Source organism: Ctenopharyngodon idella, chromosome 19 (assembly GCF_019924925.1).
Source record: "Ctenopharyngodon idella isolate HZGC_01 chromosome 19, HZGC01, whole genome shotgun sequence".
Classification (NCBI taxonomy): domain Eukaryota; kingdom Metazoa; phylum Chordata; class Actinopteri; order Cypriniformes; family Xenocyprididae; genus Ctenopharyngodon; species Ctenopharyngodon idella.
The window spans coordinates 18,356,313-18,370,165 of record NC_067238.1 but is presented as its reverse complement, the minus strand read 5'-3'; the positions used below and the strand labels follow the sequence as shown (position 1 = coordinate 18,370,165).

The 13,853-nt window shown below is 41.5% G+C and overlaps 1 protein-coding gene and 1 long non-coding RNA gene across 9 annotated transcripts in view; one reads left to right on the top strand and one right to left on the bottom strand.

Annotated features, from left to right (window-relative positions):
• Positions 1 to 13,853, bottom strand: part of LOC127500470 (uncharacterized) — a 94,882-nt gene that overhangs the window by 15,802 nt on the left and 65,227 nt on the right. The gene's annotated exons all lie outside the window — the stretch shown is intronic.
• The window catches only part of LOC127500464 (zinc-alpha-2-glycoprotein-like), a 48,428-nt gene that overhangs the window by 30,355 nt on the left and 4,220 nt on the right, over positions 1 to 13,853 (top strand). For 2 of the 8 annotated variants that reach the window (XM_051871552.1, XM_051871545.1), the window contains 3 exons: positions 8,546 to 8,812; positions 9,236 to 9,517; positions 9,739 to 9,864. In XM_051871552.1, the coding sequence (XP_051727512.1) occupies positions 8,546 to 8,812; positions 9,236 to 9,517; positions 9,739 to 9,864 (675 nt within the window). Of the gene's footprint in view, positions 1 to 1,092; positions 1,266 to 3,732; positions 3,970 to 4,052; positions 4,320 to 4,711; positions 5,023 to 7,758; positions 7,973 to 8,228; positions 8,463 to 8,545; positions 8,813 to 9,235; positions 9,518 to 9,738; positions 9,865 to 13,853 lie in introns of those variants that run through there. The other 6 variants (XM_051871549.1, XM_051871548.1, XM_051871551.1 and 3 more) reach the window with 6 other exon arrangements.

The following is a 13,853-nucleotide window of genomic DNA, read 5'->3' as shown; positions in this document are numbered from 1 at the left end:
CATGTGTCCGATGTTGTAAAAAGCGATACCATTGTGCAGTGTTTACCTCAGTAAGTTGACAGAGTGGATCTCTGAGCTCGTGCGAGTGTGTGGGGGCGGGGCTAATTAGCATATTCATAGATCCGCATATATTAAATGAAGCAAGGCTCTAGAGTTACATTCAGGCTATTTTAGGGCAAAAAGAATTTTTGTTTTCAAAATTTAAAATCAACGTATTTTTCCCTTAAAATGATGCATTTTCTCAGTTTAAACATTTGATATGTCATCTATGTTGTATTCTGAATAAAATCTTGAAATTTGAAACTTCCACATCATTGCATTCCTTTTTTATTCACAATTTTTTACAGTGTCCCAACTTTTTTGGAATTGGGTTTGTACACTGACATCATTAATGGACACATGTTTACATTTACAGGCTTCTCATAAGCTAAAAAACAATATATATATATTTCTGTAGTGGTGAACGGGAGACTCTGACTTTTGTATTCATGTTTGCATCAGTGGCAAAAATAATAACAATAACATTTCTGTGACTTTCCAAATCATAAAAAATATCTTGAGATTAATTACAGCCGTCAGAAAAGCAAAAGTTTTAAAATTTCTTGTCGCTCTCTCAGCTGTTGTGTTAGAAACACATAGCAGCATTTGCTAGTTTTTGAAATTTAGATAATGTGACAGAAAAAGCACAAATATAGTGTTGTAAATGTACATTTGTTTTTTTTTTTAATGAAAATATAAAGAATTTAGCTTGATGTTTATAGATGTTTTTAGTGTTAATAACTGCAGAAAAGTGTAACAGTCTGTGATAAAGCGTTGTATTTTGGGCTTGATGCTTATATTCTTCAAAGAAGTGTGTGATTTCACCAAACAGGACTGCAAAAGTGTTACAATCTTGCTAACCATGACATGTTGTTGACTGAATATTAACATGTATAGATTTTTAGCCTAAAATTGTTTCTGATAAATGGTCTTCTCTTCAGTTGAGTACATACTGCAGCTCATGTACATTGTACTATTCTAAACAGTGTTTAAAACTTTATATTGTGTGAAAACGAAAGTGTAATATCACCAATCAACCAGTGAGGGCGGCAATGCTCTCAACACAACCCGGAAGAGACGAGATAACTGTTCAAAGCGCTCGTCTGAAATATAATGGACAAAAATGGTTGATAGGCTCTAGTTTTTAAACATTTTCTGTATAGACATAGGAATGTTTTTGCTTATTTTTGTATTGCTTCACTTTTTATTTAGCGACGCGCAGCAAGGTAAGAACACGGTATTTTCAGTAGATGATCGACAGCAAAATAACGATCTACAAACCCAGGTGAAATACAGTACATTTCTATAATGTACTTAAAGTGCTCTATTTTCGTGCTCTATAATTGTAATTAATACACTAAAATTCATCTTTAGTACTTCTTAAGATAATCTTAAGAACATATAAGTGTACTCAACTGTGCCATTTTGAGAGACCATGAAATATGAACTAAACTGTGCTTTTAATATACTATCTCTGTATTTAGTAACTACTTGTAGTGCACTATGGGTTCAAGTGTACTACAAGTGGTAACTAAATGCATTTTTTAATACGGAGATAGTATATTAAAAGCACAGTTTAGTTCATATTACATGGTTTCTCAAAATAGCACAGTTGAGTACACTTAGATGTTCTTAAGATGATCTTAAGAAGTACTAAAGAAGAATTTTTAGTATAATAATTACAATTATAGTGCACGAAAATAGAGCACTTTAAGTACATTATAGAAATGTAATTCCCTTTCAGTTGGTCACGTTCAACGTACATCAGAAGTGAACCAACGAATTGGGATATCGCATGAGAGCCTTATCACCTTCGAGTGTTAACTAAACAAGCCAATACACATTGGCATGCATGATTTGAAGCAGATTGATCGTTCCTGCTTCTACAGTCTCCTAAGAATGTCGACTTAAAGAGTGTTCTTCAGGAAAAAGCCTCTTATCGGTGCGGGGCCGCAAGCTCACAGCTCAAAAACTGCTGTTATCACAGCAAGTTGTCATAGAGAGTGGCGTCTTCAATGACCCTTTCTATAGTTTGTGTTCGAGGGTCAGGCATATCAGTACAAAGTCCTACTCTTCGGGCTGGCCCTGTCGCCCCGCATCTTTACCAAGGTTGCGGAGGCGGCCATTGTTCCCCTCAGGCAACGTGGCGTTCGCATTCTCAAATATCTTGACGACTGGCTCATTCTATCGGAATGGAACTGGACTCGGTCAGCCTCCTCGGTGAGGCGCGTGTCCAGTCAATGTTAAACTGCCTGAGTTTGCTCAAGAGCAAACTCACTGAAATTATTTCAGAGGCACCTGGGGCATATGGCATCCGCAGCCGCAGTCACACCGCTTGGATTGCTTCACATGAGGCCGCTTCAGCACTGGCCTCACGGCCGAGTCCCGAGATGGGCGTGGCAACGCGGCACGTTCCGTGTCCATCACACCGACCTGCCTTCGTACCTTCACTCAGTGGTCGGACCCTTCGTTCCTGCGGGCAGGAGTTCCCCTGGATCACGTGTCCAGGCATGCTGTGGTCTCCACAGATGCTTCCACTACGGTGGGGGGGACATGCAGTCGCAGGTCTGTAGACGGGGCCTCAACTGCAGTGGCATATCAATTGCCTCGAGTTGCTAGCAGTACGTCTTGCGCTGGGCCGCTTCAAACAGCTGCTACCAGTCGTTCAGCCCTTGCGGCTTCGGACACTGTGGAGTGTGTGATGCTAGGCCAAGCACTAGTTTACTTGCATGTGCTTAGCTGGGTGCCATATGTTGCGACCACTTCGGCGGTCCCATATGTGTATTCTCCACGGTAACCTCACTACGGTGAGTCTGTGTCTTTCCCTTGGCAGAGCCTGCCCAGATGTGTCTCTCCCCCTGTGACAGGCCGGAGCCAGGGACTTCCATATGTGCATTGCCCATGGCCAGTCTATATGTGTATTCTCACGTAATACCTCCCTTCGGGCAGGTTGTGGTCTCCGCAGTGTCCCCTGTGGGCACGCTTTCCCAGTGTTATCCAAGTCTTACTGATCGGGTCATGCGGAACAGCAGTAGACTCCGGTCCCTTCTCCGCCCCACGGTGCGCCGGGAAGCCGAGGCTTACACCGGGCGCTGGAAGGAGTCAATAACTGTGGCGTTTTATTAGGGATCCCAATTCGTCGGCTCACTTCTGATGTACGTCGAACGTGACCGACTGAAAGGGAACGTCTCGGTTACGTATGTAACCCTCGTTCCCTGAATGGAGACGTACATCCCGTCGCCGCAGTTCCTTTGCCACTGCTGAGCACGGGCCACATGCTCATCTCCTCAGCGAAAAACAAACTGTGCGTGCATCCGCTTCCGTATTTATACCCGTGCTGCGAGACGGAGCAGGTGCTTCAAATCACGCACGCCAAAGTGCGTTGGCTCGTTTAGTTAACACTCGAAGGTGATAGGGCTCTCATGCTATATCCCAATTCGTCGGTTCACTTCTGACATACGTCTCCGTTCCCTCCTTCAGGGAGAGAGGGTTACATACATAACCTAGACGTTTTTTTCACCTAGGAATTGCAGTCATTTACAAACATACTATATGAATAGTATAAAATATATTGTTAAATAAAAATACAAGTTACAGTATACCTTATAGTAGAGTTTGTTTTTGGGTTTTAAGTTGGTTTTATCAATCATTTGACAATCGTTTAGTATTTTGACATTGTTTTATGTTCCTCAGAGAGACACTACCTCCACTACAAGTTTACAGTCCTGACTAAAGCAGACACATTCCCAGAGTTCAGTGCTGTGGGTGTGTGTGACGACAGACAGATCAAACACTACAGTAATGAAGAAAGAGTCTGGATTCTGACTGAAGATGACTGGACTGAACCTCCTAAAGATCCACCTGATTCTAGAGACTGGTTCATTCATCAGATCAGGACTCTGACAAACTGTGAAAACTCACAGTGTTCTGGTGAGATTCATGATTTACTCTTATTCATTATCAGATATTATATTTACTGTAAGTTTGTCATGAGTGTTGTTCTGTGATTGTAGAGCTTCATGTTCTTCAGAGAATAATTGGCTGTGAACTGGAGAAACTTTCTGATGGAACAGTGAATCTGACTGTCTTTGATGAATATGGATTTGATGGAGAGGATTTTATATCCTTTAAATTTGACACTATGCAGTGGATTGATAAAAACCCCAAAGCCAAAGAAACCAAAAAGAAATGGGATCGTCACACAGAACGTAACAAATTCCTCAAGTATTTCCTCAAGAACTGCATGAACTGGATCTCCACATTTAACAACACAAAACAGAGTAAGTTCTGATCAGATCACTTTAATATACTCCTGTCTTTGTGTGTGTGTGTGTGTGTGTGTTTCTCTATGAGTTGAAAAGTAAATGTTCTTGATGCAGCAGATAATGTCAGTCATCAGATTGACACTTATGAGTTAAAGTGAAGACTTAAACAGAGAGTTATAAAGACAAACTTTTGGTTAAAAGGCTGATTCACCTTGTCATCATTTTGTTACCCTTGTTGTTTCCCTTATGTGGAACACAGAAGATGAATTTATAATGATGAATTTTATTGATAAAATGAAGAATACAATTTGTTTTCACTACACAGAAACCATTGAGACACAATCAATCTCTGTGCATATATTTATCTGTTAATTTTATTATGATTTTATGCTTCTTTTCTGCTCCAGGTTCTCCAGTTGTTCGTGTCTCTGCGAGGAAAGCTGCTCCTGATGATCACAGTAATCTGGTTCTGACGTGTCTGGCCACTGGTTTCTACCCCAGAGATGTTCAGATGAACATTAGATTGTACAGAAACATCCTTGAGGATCAAACATCTTCTGGAATCAGACCAAATGATGATAAAACCTTTCAGATGAGATCCAGTGTGAAGATCGACTGTAATTATAAAGGATCTTATGACTGTCTGCTCATTCACAGCAGTCTGACTGAACCAGTTACAGTAAAATGGGGTAAACATGATTAGCACATTGCTAGCATTTTTTAGCACGTTGCTAACATGTTGTTAACATTATCAGCACGTTGTTAACATTGTTGCTAGCATGATTTAGCATGTTGTTAGCATGATTTAGCACATTACTAGCATCTTGTTACCATTATTAGCACATTGCTAACATTTTTACCATGTGTCTAGCATGATTTAATGTGACGAAAGATAGATAGAATGATAGATAGAACAATAGAATGATAGAACGATATATAGAATGATAGATAGATAGATTGAAGAAATATAAATAGTATATAGATGTTAAGCTCATTTACTATAGTGACAGACAGCTTAAATACACTATAAGATTAAGTTTACAAAAGTGTTCATCCCCTGTTCAACAGGTGATAATGTTGATGTAATAAACATTCATAATGTTTTTGTTTTCTGCAGATGGAGCATGTTTTGACTGTGAAACAGAACTTCTCTGGCTTTATATAACAGGAGCAGCAGCAGCGTTTCTACTTCTAGTTCTTGTTCTCATTTGTTGGTGGATCAACAAAACGAAACTGTCAAACGGTAAGTTCTGAATATGATTGTTACTGTTTCAAATCTGTTGTTTTTAAATATTCTTGTCTTAAAGATATTTTTATAATGTATGAAGTTGATCTGGATAGTTTGACTGTATTCAGGCCTCAGAGCAGGTTGTTGGTTTGTGGTTTATGGACACCAATAGAAATGGTTTTCAATTTGGTTCATTCTGATAATACTGTATTCTTATGTTCAATCTCTGTTTGGCAAGAAATGTAGTTTGTTTAAGACTTTAATTTTTGTTCATTCATCCATTTCTAATTGGTGACTGTTTAACTAAGAATACTGAATCATGACGGTCACTTTTTATTATGTTGCTTTATGTTTAGATGAAATAGGACACTGTATCAGATATTTTATATTTGACATTTTCTTGAATATTTCAAAGGATTGAGAACATATAATATGTGTTACATGTAACAATTCTCTGTTGTTGTTTCAGACGAGGACATCAGAGACGAAGTGGTGCAACTATGTTACACCGTTCCAGTCCTGGAATACTTACTGGCATTTTATTTTTGTTTATTTATTGTGTATATAATTATAAGTCCATATAATTATATAACATATGTATATGTATTATGTACATATATTGTGTATGTAAAATTTTTGAAAAATGCGTAAATCATAAAACATTGATTTTGCGATGTTTGTTGGTCTAGGAGATTGGAAAGGCATAACCTATACACTGTAAAAAAAAAAAAAAAACGAATTTTACAGAAAATAATTGATTCTTTTACGGTTGTTTTCTTTTATTTTACATTGTACCCAAAACTCTGTAAAATTACAAACAATATCTATAAATTAACAACTCAGCTATTTTAAGTATTGTGACATTAATGACAAATTAGTATCCTAAATTAAATAGACTAAAAAACGCTTTTATTTTACATGTATTTCGTTAATTATTACGATCATCTCTTCTCTGGTTACTAGTGCACTACATCATCTACTGTAAGTGTCATTATTGTGATTATGATTTGACTTTCAGCGGTCATGGTTAAACTCTACAGGCTGAATTTATATAACAACCAAGATCCTTTCTTTCAGATCATGTTTTAAATCCTGTCAGGAGACTTTGTGTGTGTTTTAATAGTAACATTTGCTTGCTATGTCATGATTAGCTGAGCTACAGGAACACTGTAAGGATGGAGATTTCCTCATAGTGTTCCTGCACTTTATCTAGTCATGATCAGGTCATGGGATTGATTTCCATGCAGGGAAAATGTATTAATCAAATGTACAGGTGACTCTGAAGTGTCTGACAGATGCATGCTTTAATGTGTCTCTTTGAACAACACATGTTAAATGTCAATATTGGCATTGGCAATTAAATATTATGGGATCTGCTTCAATGCTTTCAGAATTTTACTTTTTAAAGTAATTTTGTTTGTATGTAATGTTTGTATTAACATAGGTCTATTTTAAATATATTTATTGAACAAAAAATAATTCTTATATTTTCTATAGTACAAACTTTACTAATTAGTGAGTCTTTCCAACAAGTATTAACCTAGACATTATTAAAAATATATATATTATTTTAGCTAATGTATTTGTATCAATACTGTGTGCCTTTTACCCCATGTGTGGGGTAAAAGGCCCCCCTCACCACCTCATACATTTATAAGATTTTTAAACAAAATTAACCACTTTTATGATTTATTTTCATACAAAATCTGTTGCTTTATCAATGTTCAATACAAACATTTTTTTTTTTTTTTTTCTGCAATTATACACTTTGAGAGTAGTGAAAAGCACATTTTCTCTTAAGGTGTGCCTTTAGCCCCGTTGTACCCTATAGTTCTAATAGCGGGGCACATTGTAACGCAGTGTTACAACTAACCCTCTCTGCGCAACTGGACTTTAAACCTGGTTAGTGTCTTCTGATAGTTAGTCTAGTGAAGCATTAAAGAACTACCCAAACTGCTAAACAAGAGATTGGAAATTAAAATAATATCAGATTTGTCTAATTATAAATAAAAACAAAAAATATAGATGAAAAATTAGCTTAAGTAAGAAATTTACTTTTGCTATTGTTAAATAAATGTTCAGTGATATCTTCCAAAGATTTTTGAATTTTGGCGCATTTTTTTCTCTATATATTGTCGATATGGCAACTAGTAAATACGCTAAGTTTCTTCATGCTAGCGTGTGAGGAAGTAGGCTATTTAAACCACGTGTGTTACAATTAACCCCGCGTTAGTTTGTGCCCCTATTCGCTCAAAACATCCGGAAGAGACGAGATAAACTTTCAGTTTAATATACCGTTAGATCTGTTCAGGGCGCTCGACTGAAATATAATGGACAAAATGGTCGATAGACTGTTTTTTTAAAACGTTCTGTGTAGACAAAGGAATGTTCTTGCTTATATTTTTATGTTTTTACCCTTATATTAAAGATGCGCTGCAAGGTAAGAACATAGTTTCAGTTAAACGTTCGACAGCAAAAATCGCGACCATCAAATTGCAGTTACTTATTGTTACTGTTACTGTATAATATTATAAAATGTTATATAAAATAAAATACATTTCTATAGTATATTTTATAGTACAGTTTGTTTTCAGTAGTTTAAGGTAGTTTTAACAACCATTTGTCGCCTATCGTTTTGTATATGTGGCAGGAAGCGCGCTTCTGTGGTATTCATAGTTTTTTTTTATCTTCTTCAGAGAAACACTTCCTCCACTACAAGTTTACAGTCATGACTAAAGCAGACACATTCCCAGAGTTCAGTGCTGTGGTTGTGTGTGACGACAGACAGATCAAACACTTCAGTGATGAAGAAAGAGTCTGGATTCTGACTGAAGATGACTGGACTGAAGCTCCAGATCCACCTGATTCTAGAGGCTGGTTCATTCATCAGATCAGGACTCTGACAAACTGCACAAACTCACAGTGTTCTGGTGAGATTCATGATTTACTCTTATTCATTATCAGATATTATATTTACTGTAAGTTTGTCATGAGTGTTGTTCTGTGATTGTAGAGCTTCATGTTCTTCAGAGAATAATTGGCTGTGAACTGGAGAAACTTCCTGATGGAACAGTGAGTCTGACTGTCTTTGATGAATATGGATTTGATGGAGAGGATTTTATATCCTTTAATTCTGACACTATGAAGTGGATTGATAAAAGCCCCAAAGCCAAAGAAACCAAAAAGAAATGGGATCGTCAAACAGAACGAAACCAGTACATCAAGTATTTCTTCAAGAGCTGCATGAACTGGATCTCAACATTTAATAACACAAAACAGAGTAAGTTCTGATCAGATCACTTTAATATACTCCTGTCTCTGTATGTGAGCGTGACATAAGTTCAGCAGATCATCATTTAGTAAAAAGATAAATACTGATGAGTTGAAAATGTAAAACCATCGAGGACACATTCAGAAATGTTGAAATATCTTTATTTAAATGGTTTTTTTTTTACTTTCTGTGTTTGTAGTGACACATCAGCAGCCTTTAACATTATGAAACACTTTTATGAAACAATTGCATTTATGAAAATATATATATTTGACAGTTGTGTTCATTTATGGGTTTTCTCTATACTTCTTCTTGTGATTGTTTACTCACAAAAGGTCTTTTTTCATGAATATGAAGAATTTTTTTTTTTTTTTTTCAGAAAGAACCAAATTGTTTGTAAATGTTTAATTGCATTATTATTTTCTGCTCCAGGTTCTCCAGATGTTCGTGTCTCTGCTAGGAAAGCTGCTCCTGATGATCACAGTAATCTGGTTCTGACGTGTCTGGCCACTGGTTTCTACCCCAGAGATGTTCAGATGAACATTAGATTGTACAGAAACATCCTTGAGCATCAAACATCTTCTGGAATCAGACCAAATGATGATGAAACCTTTCAGATGAGAATCAGTGTGAAGATCGACTGTAATTATGAAGGATCTTATGACTGTCTGCTCATTCACAGCAGTCTGACTGAACCAGTTACAGTAAAATGGGGTAAATATCACCATAAATTCAGTCTTGAGTGAATATGAGCAGAATGATCTTTATACAGTACAATATGAGCTTCTGCATCATATTGTAGCAGGAGAACATGATAATGATGAAACAGATCAATGTTTCTGGTCACAAACAAATACAGTTAAATTTCCCTGATTCAGTTCAACAGGTGATAATGTTGATTTAATAAACATTCATAATGGTTTTGTTTTCTGCAGATGGAGCATGTTTTGACTGTGAAACAGAAATTCTCTGGCTTTATATAACAGGAGCAGCAGCAACATTACTACTTCTAGTTCTTGTTCTCATTTGTTGGTGGATCGACAAAAAGAAACTGTCAAACGGTGAGTTCTGAATATGATTGTTACTGTTTTAAATCTGTTGTTTTTAAATGTTGTTGATATTTTGTATGAAGTTGAGCTGGATAGTTTGACTGTATTCAGGGCCCCAGAGCAGGTTGTTGGTTTGTGGGTCCCTTTCATAGGAACTGTCAACGCTGCGTCATACGCATTGGGAACGCCTCTGCGTGATTGCGTCGTGAAGCACTCGTGAATCTAACCAATAACATGACGAGACGTCAGAAGCGGGTGACGTCACGGACCAGGAAACTAAAGCATACCCAGAACAAAGAACGCTAGCTTCTGTGTCTTCACAAGCGCTCAGTGTTATCTTGTGTGTCTTATTTGGTGTTGTTTGTCTCTCTCTCTATATATATATATAAGTCACGATCTCTTCGTCCGGGGACAAGAGTATCAGTACACCGCACCATATATTCCATATATATAAAAGACACGATATTATGGCAGAGAAACAGCAGTTTGTTAAGTGTGTTCATCCCTGCCCTCGCTACATCACGGGTGGGGATACACACGAGCTGTGTGTTGTATGTCTGGGAGTTGAGCATGCCCAGGCAGCTCTCGAGGGAGCTGTCTGTGTGCATTGTGAGAAGCTCACTCTCAGGACACTGAGATCGCGCCGGGCTCTCTTTGATAAAGAGGGTGCCGCGGCCAGTGTTCCCCACGGATCGGGTCCCACGTTTGCTGAGGCAAAACGCCGGCTCCACTCGTGGGGTTCACAAATGGATCTGACAGCGGGGTTAGAGACGGGCCCAGCCTTATCTCTGCCTTCACCTGTTAGACCCAGTGTCTCTCCTCTGGCGGTGGAAGCACGCGCTGCGGTTTCTTCCCCCCGGAGAGAGGCACCGGCGCTTCATCTATCCAGCTCTGAGGAGTTGGATGTGATGAGCGTCGAGGCTGGAGAAGAGAGCTCGCCATCCTCATCTCCAGCCTACGAGGAGCTGTTAGAGGTAGTGACAGGGCCATAGATAAGTTAAAAATTGAATGGCCCGCGGAGAGGAGCGAAGTAAGATCAAAAAGCAAACTCGATGAACGCTTCCTCCCCGCTCGGTCGCTACCTCAGCGTCGAGAGCTGTCGTTCTTTCCCGACCTCCACACCGAGGTGTTGAGGTCGTGGCAAAGACCCGTGCAGTATCGTGTTTTCAGCCCCCAAACATCGACATACAGTAATATCGTGGGGCTGAAACACCATGGCTATGGGGCGATGCCTCAGGTAGAAGAGACGGTTGTGAGCTATCTCGCCCGTGTCTGCATCGTCCCTAAAATCCCCGACGCTGCCCACCAGACCATTAAAGACAACATCAAAGCTGGTGGGCAAAGCTTATACGGCGGCAGGTCAGGCAGCGGCTTGTTTACACACAATGTCGATATTACAAGCATACCAAGCCGACCTGCTGGGGGAAGTTGATAACAGTGGGGAAGCTACATTTGAGACCATTCAAGAGCTCAGAAAAGCGACCGATCTGGCTCTCTGTGCCACCAAGGAGACGGCCAAGTCAATCGGCCGTTCTATGGCAGCCCTGGTGGCCACGGAGAGGCACTTATGGCTCAACCTCTCGGACATCAAAGATAAAGATAAGAGCATCCTGATGGATGCGCTGCTGTCTCCTGCGGGCCTCTTCGGCGACTCCATTACATCGGTCGTCGAGAGGTTCCAGGAGACACATAAACAATCAGCGGCATTCCAGAGGTTCCTTCCCCGCCGTTCTCATCCCCCCCGAGACTGCTGAGCGGGAGCAGTCTCGGCCGTCGACCAGCTCCTCGGCGCATAGAGCGCAACAGAAAGCCAGTGTTGCCACCTGTGCTCCCCAGCAGAGAGCTTGGGGTCCGGGGCGGTCAACACAGCCAAAGCCTTCAAGGGGTAGGGCGGATCTGCGGACCATCATTATCGGCAAGAAGGCTTCGAAGAGGTCCTGACGCCAGTGGCTCAGGACCTGTGAGGGCAGCCCCCTCCGGAGAGGGTCCTATATTAAAATCCATAAAGTTAACTCCTCTCCGGTGCCCTCAGGGGGCCGTTCTGCCAACCCTGCCACCTCGTGTGCTTCGGGGCATAGCGGTCCCCACCGACCCTCCCAGGAGGGCCGGTCATCACTTGATTCGGCTGTTCCCTGCCGGTTCGCCGCTTCAGGGCGCCGAGTCAAGTGCTCGAAAAACACCAGAGGCCAGTCTCGAGAGACTGGTTCCCTTAGTAAATTTTCTGGCAGAATGGAAACTTCTCCCAAATATCTCGAAATGGGTGCTGCTCATAATAAAAAAGGGTTACAAAATTCAGTTCGGGTCTCGCCCGCCCCAGTTCAATGGGGTCCTTCCCACAGTGGTGGCCCCCGAGCAGTCTCTGGTGATGGAACAGGAGGTTATGACGCTCTTGCAAAAAGGAGCTATAGAAAGGGTTTCTCCTCCCAGCAAGCTGTCAGGGTTTTACAGCCGTTACTTCATAGTTCCAAAGAAGGATGGAGGGTTGCGTCCCATCATAGATTTACGTGTGTTAAATCGCTCTGTGCAAAAGCTAAAGTTCAAGATGCTCACACTCAAACAGATTATCCCACAGATCAGGTCCGAGGACTGGTTTGTGGCGATAGACCTGAAAGACGCTTACTTTCATGTATCCATCCATCCTCAACACAGGAAGTTCCTCAGGTTTGCTTTCGGGGGCGAAGCTTACCAATACAGGGTTCTTCCCTTCGGCCTAGCACTATCACCCCGCACGTTCACGAAGTGCGTGGATGCAGCTCTGGCTCCATTAAGACTCCAGGGCATCCGCGTACTGAACTATATCGACGACTGGTTGATTATAGCTCAAACCGAACATCTGGCAGCTCAACATCGAGACGTTGTTCTGTCCCATATGAAGAGGCTTGGGCTGAGGCTCAATGCCAAGAAGAATGTGCTTGTTCTGGCTCAAATTACCAACTACTTAGGGGTAGTTTGGGACTCCACCACGATGCAGGCACAGTTGTCCCCTGCTCGTGTGAGTTCCATTCTCAGGGCCGTGAATGGGGTGAAACTAGGCCAGTCACTCACTGTAAAACAGTTTCAGAGACTGTTGGGTCTAATGGCAGCTGCGTCCAACGTGATAACTTTTGGCCTGCTGTACATGAGACCCTTAGAGTGGTGGCTCAGGACCAAGGGGTTTTCTCCGAGGGGAAATCCTTTTCGCATGATCAAGGTCACGCGGCGATGCCTTCGTGCTTTGGTCATGTGGAAGAAGCCTTGGTTCCTGTCCCAAGGTCCGGTGTTGGGGGCTACTTGTTGTCGCGTAATGCTAACGACGGATGCTTCCCTCATGGGCTGGGGGGCAATCATGAGTGGTTGCTCAGCTCAGGGTTGCTCAGCTCAGGGTCTCTGGGAGGACCATCAAGCTGGAAATGATGGCGGTATTCCAAGCATTAAAATACTTTCTTCCAGACCTGAGAGGCCACCATGTGTTGGTCCGTATAGACAACATGTCGGTGGTCGCATATATCAACCATCAGGGGGGTCTGCGGTCTCGCCAACTATACAACTTGGCCCGTCGGATCCTCCTGTGGTCCCCGAGGTGGTGGAGCTCATTTGGAAAAATTTCGGTCGAGCAGAAGTCGACCTGTTTGCTTCAGAGGAGTCAACCCAGTGTCCACTATGGTTCTCTCTGTCACGCCATTGGGCCTGGATGCCATGGTACAGACGTGGCCGAGGCTGCGTCTGTATGCATTTCCCCCGTTTGCTCTGCTCCCGGGAGTTCTGGAGAGGGTGCGCCGGGACGGGGTCCGTCTAATATTGGTAGCCCCGTTCTGGCCAACCCGAATTTAGTTTTCAGACCTAGTGTCTCTTTTGGACGGCTCTCCAATGGAGATTCCTCTCAGGCAGGACCTTCTGTCTCAAGCGGGCGGCATGATACTTCATCCTCGCCCAGAACTATGCAGACTGTGGGCCTGGCCTCTGAGGGGTCCAGGCTCATAGATGCTGGTCTCCCAACTGAGGTTGTGGAGACCATACTCCAC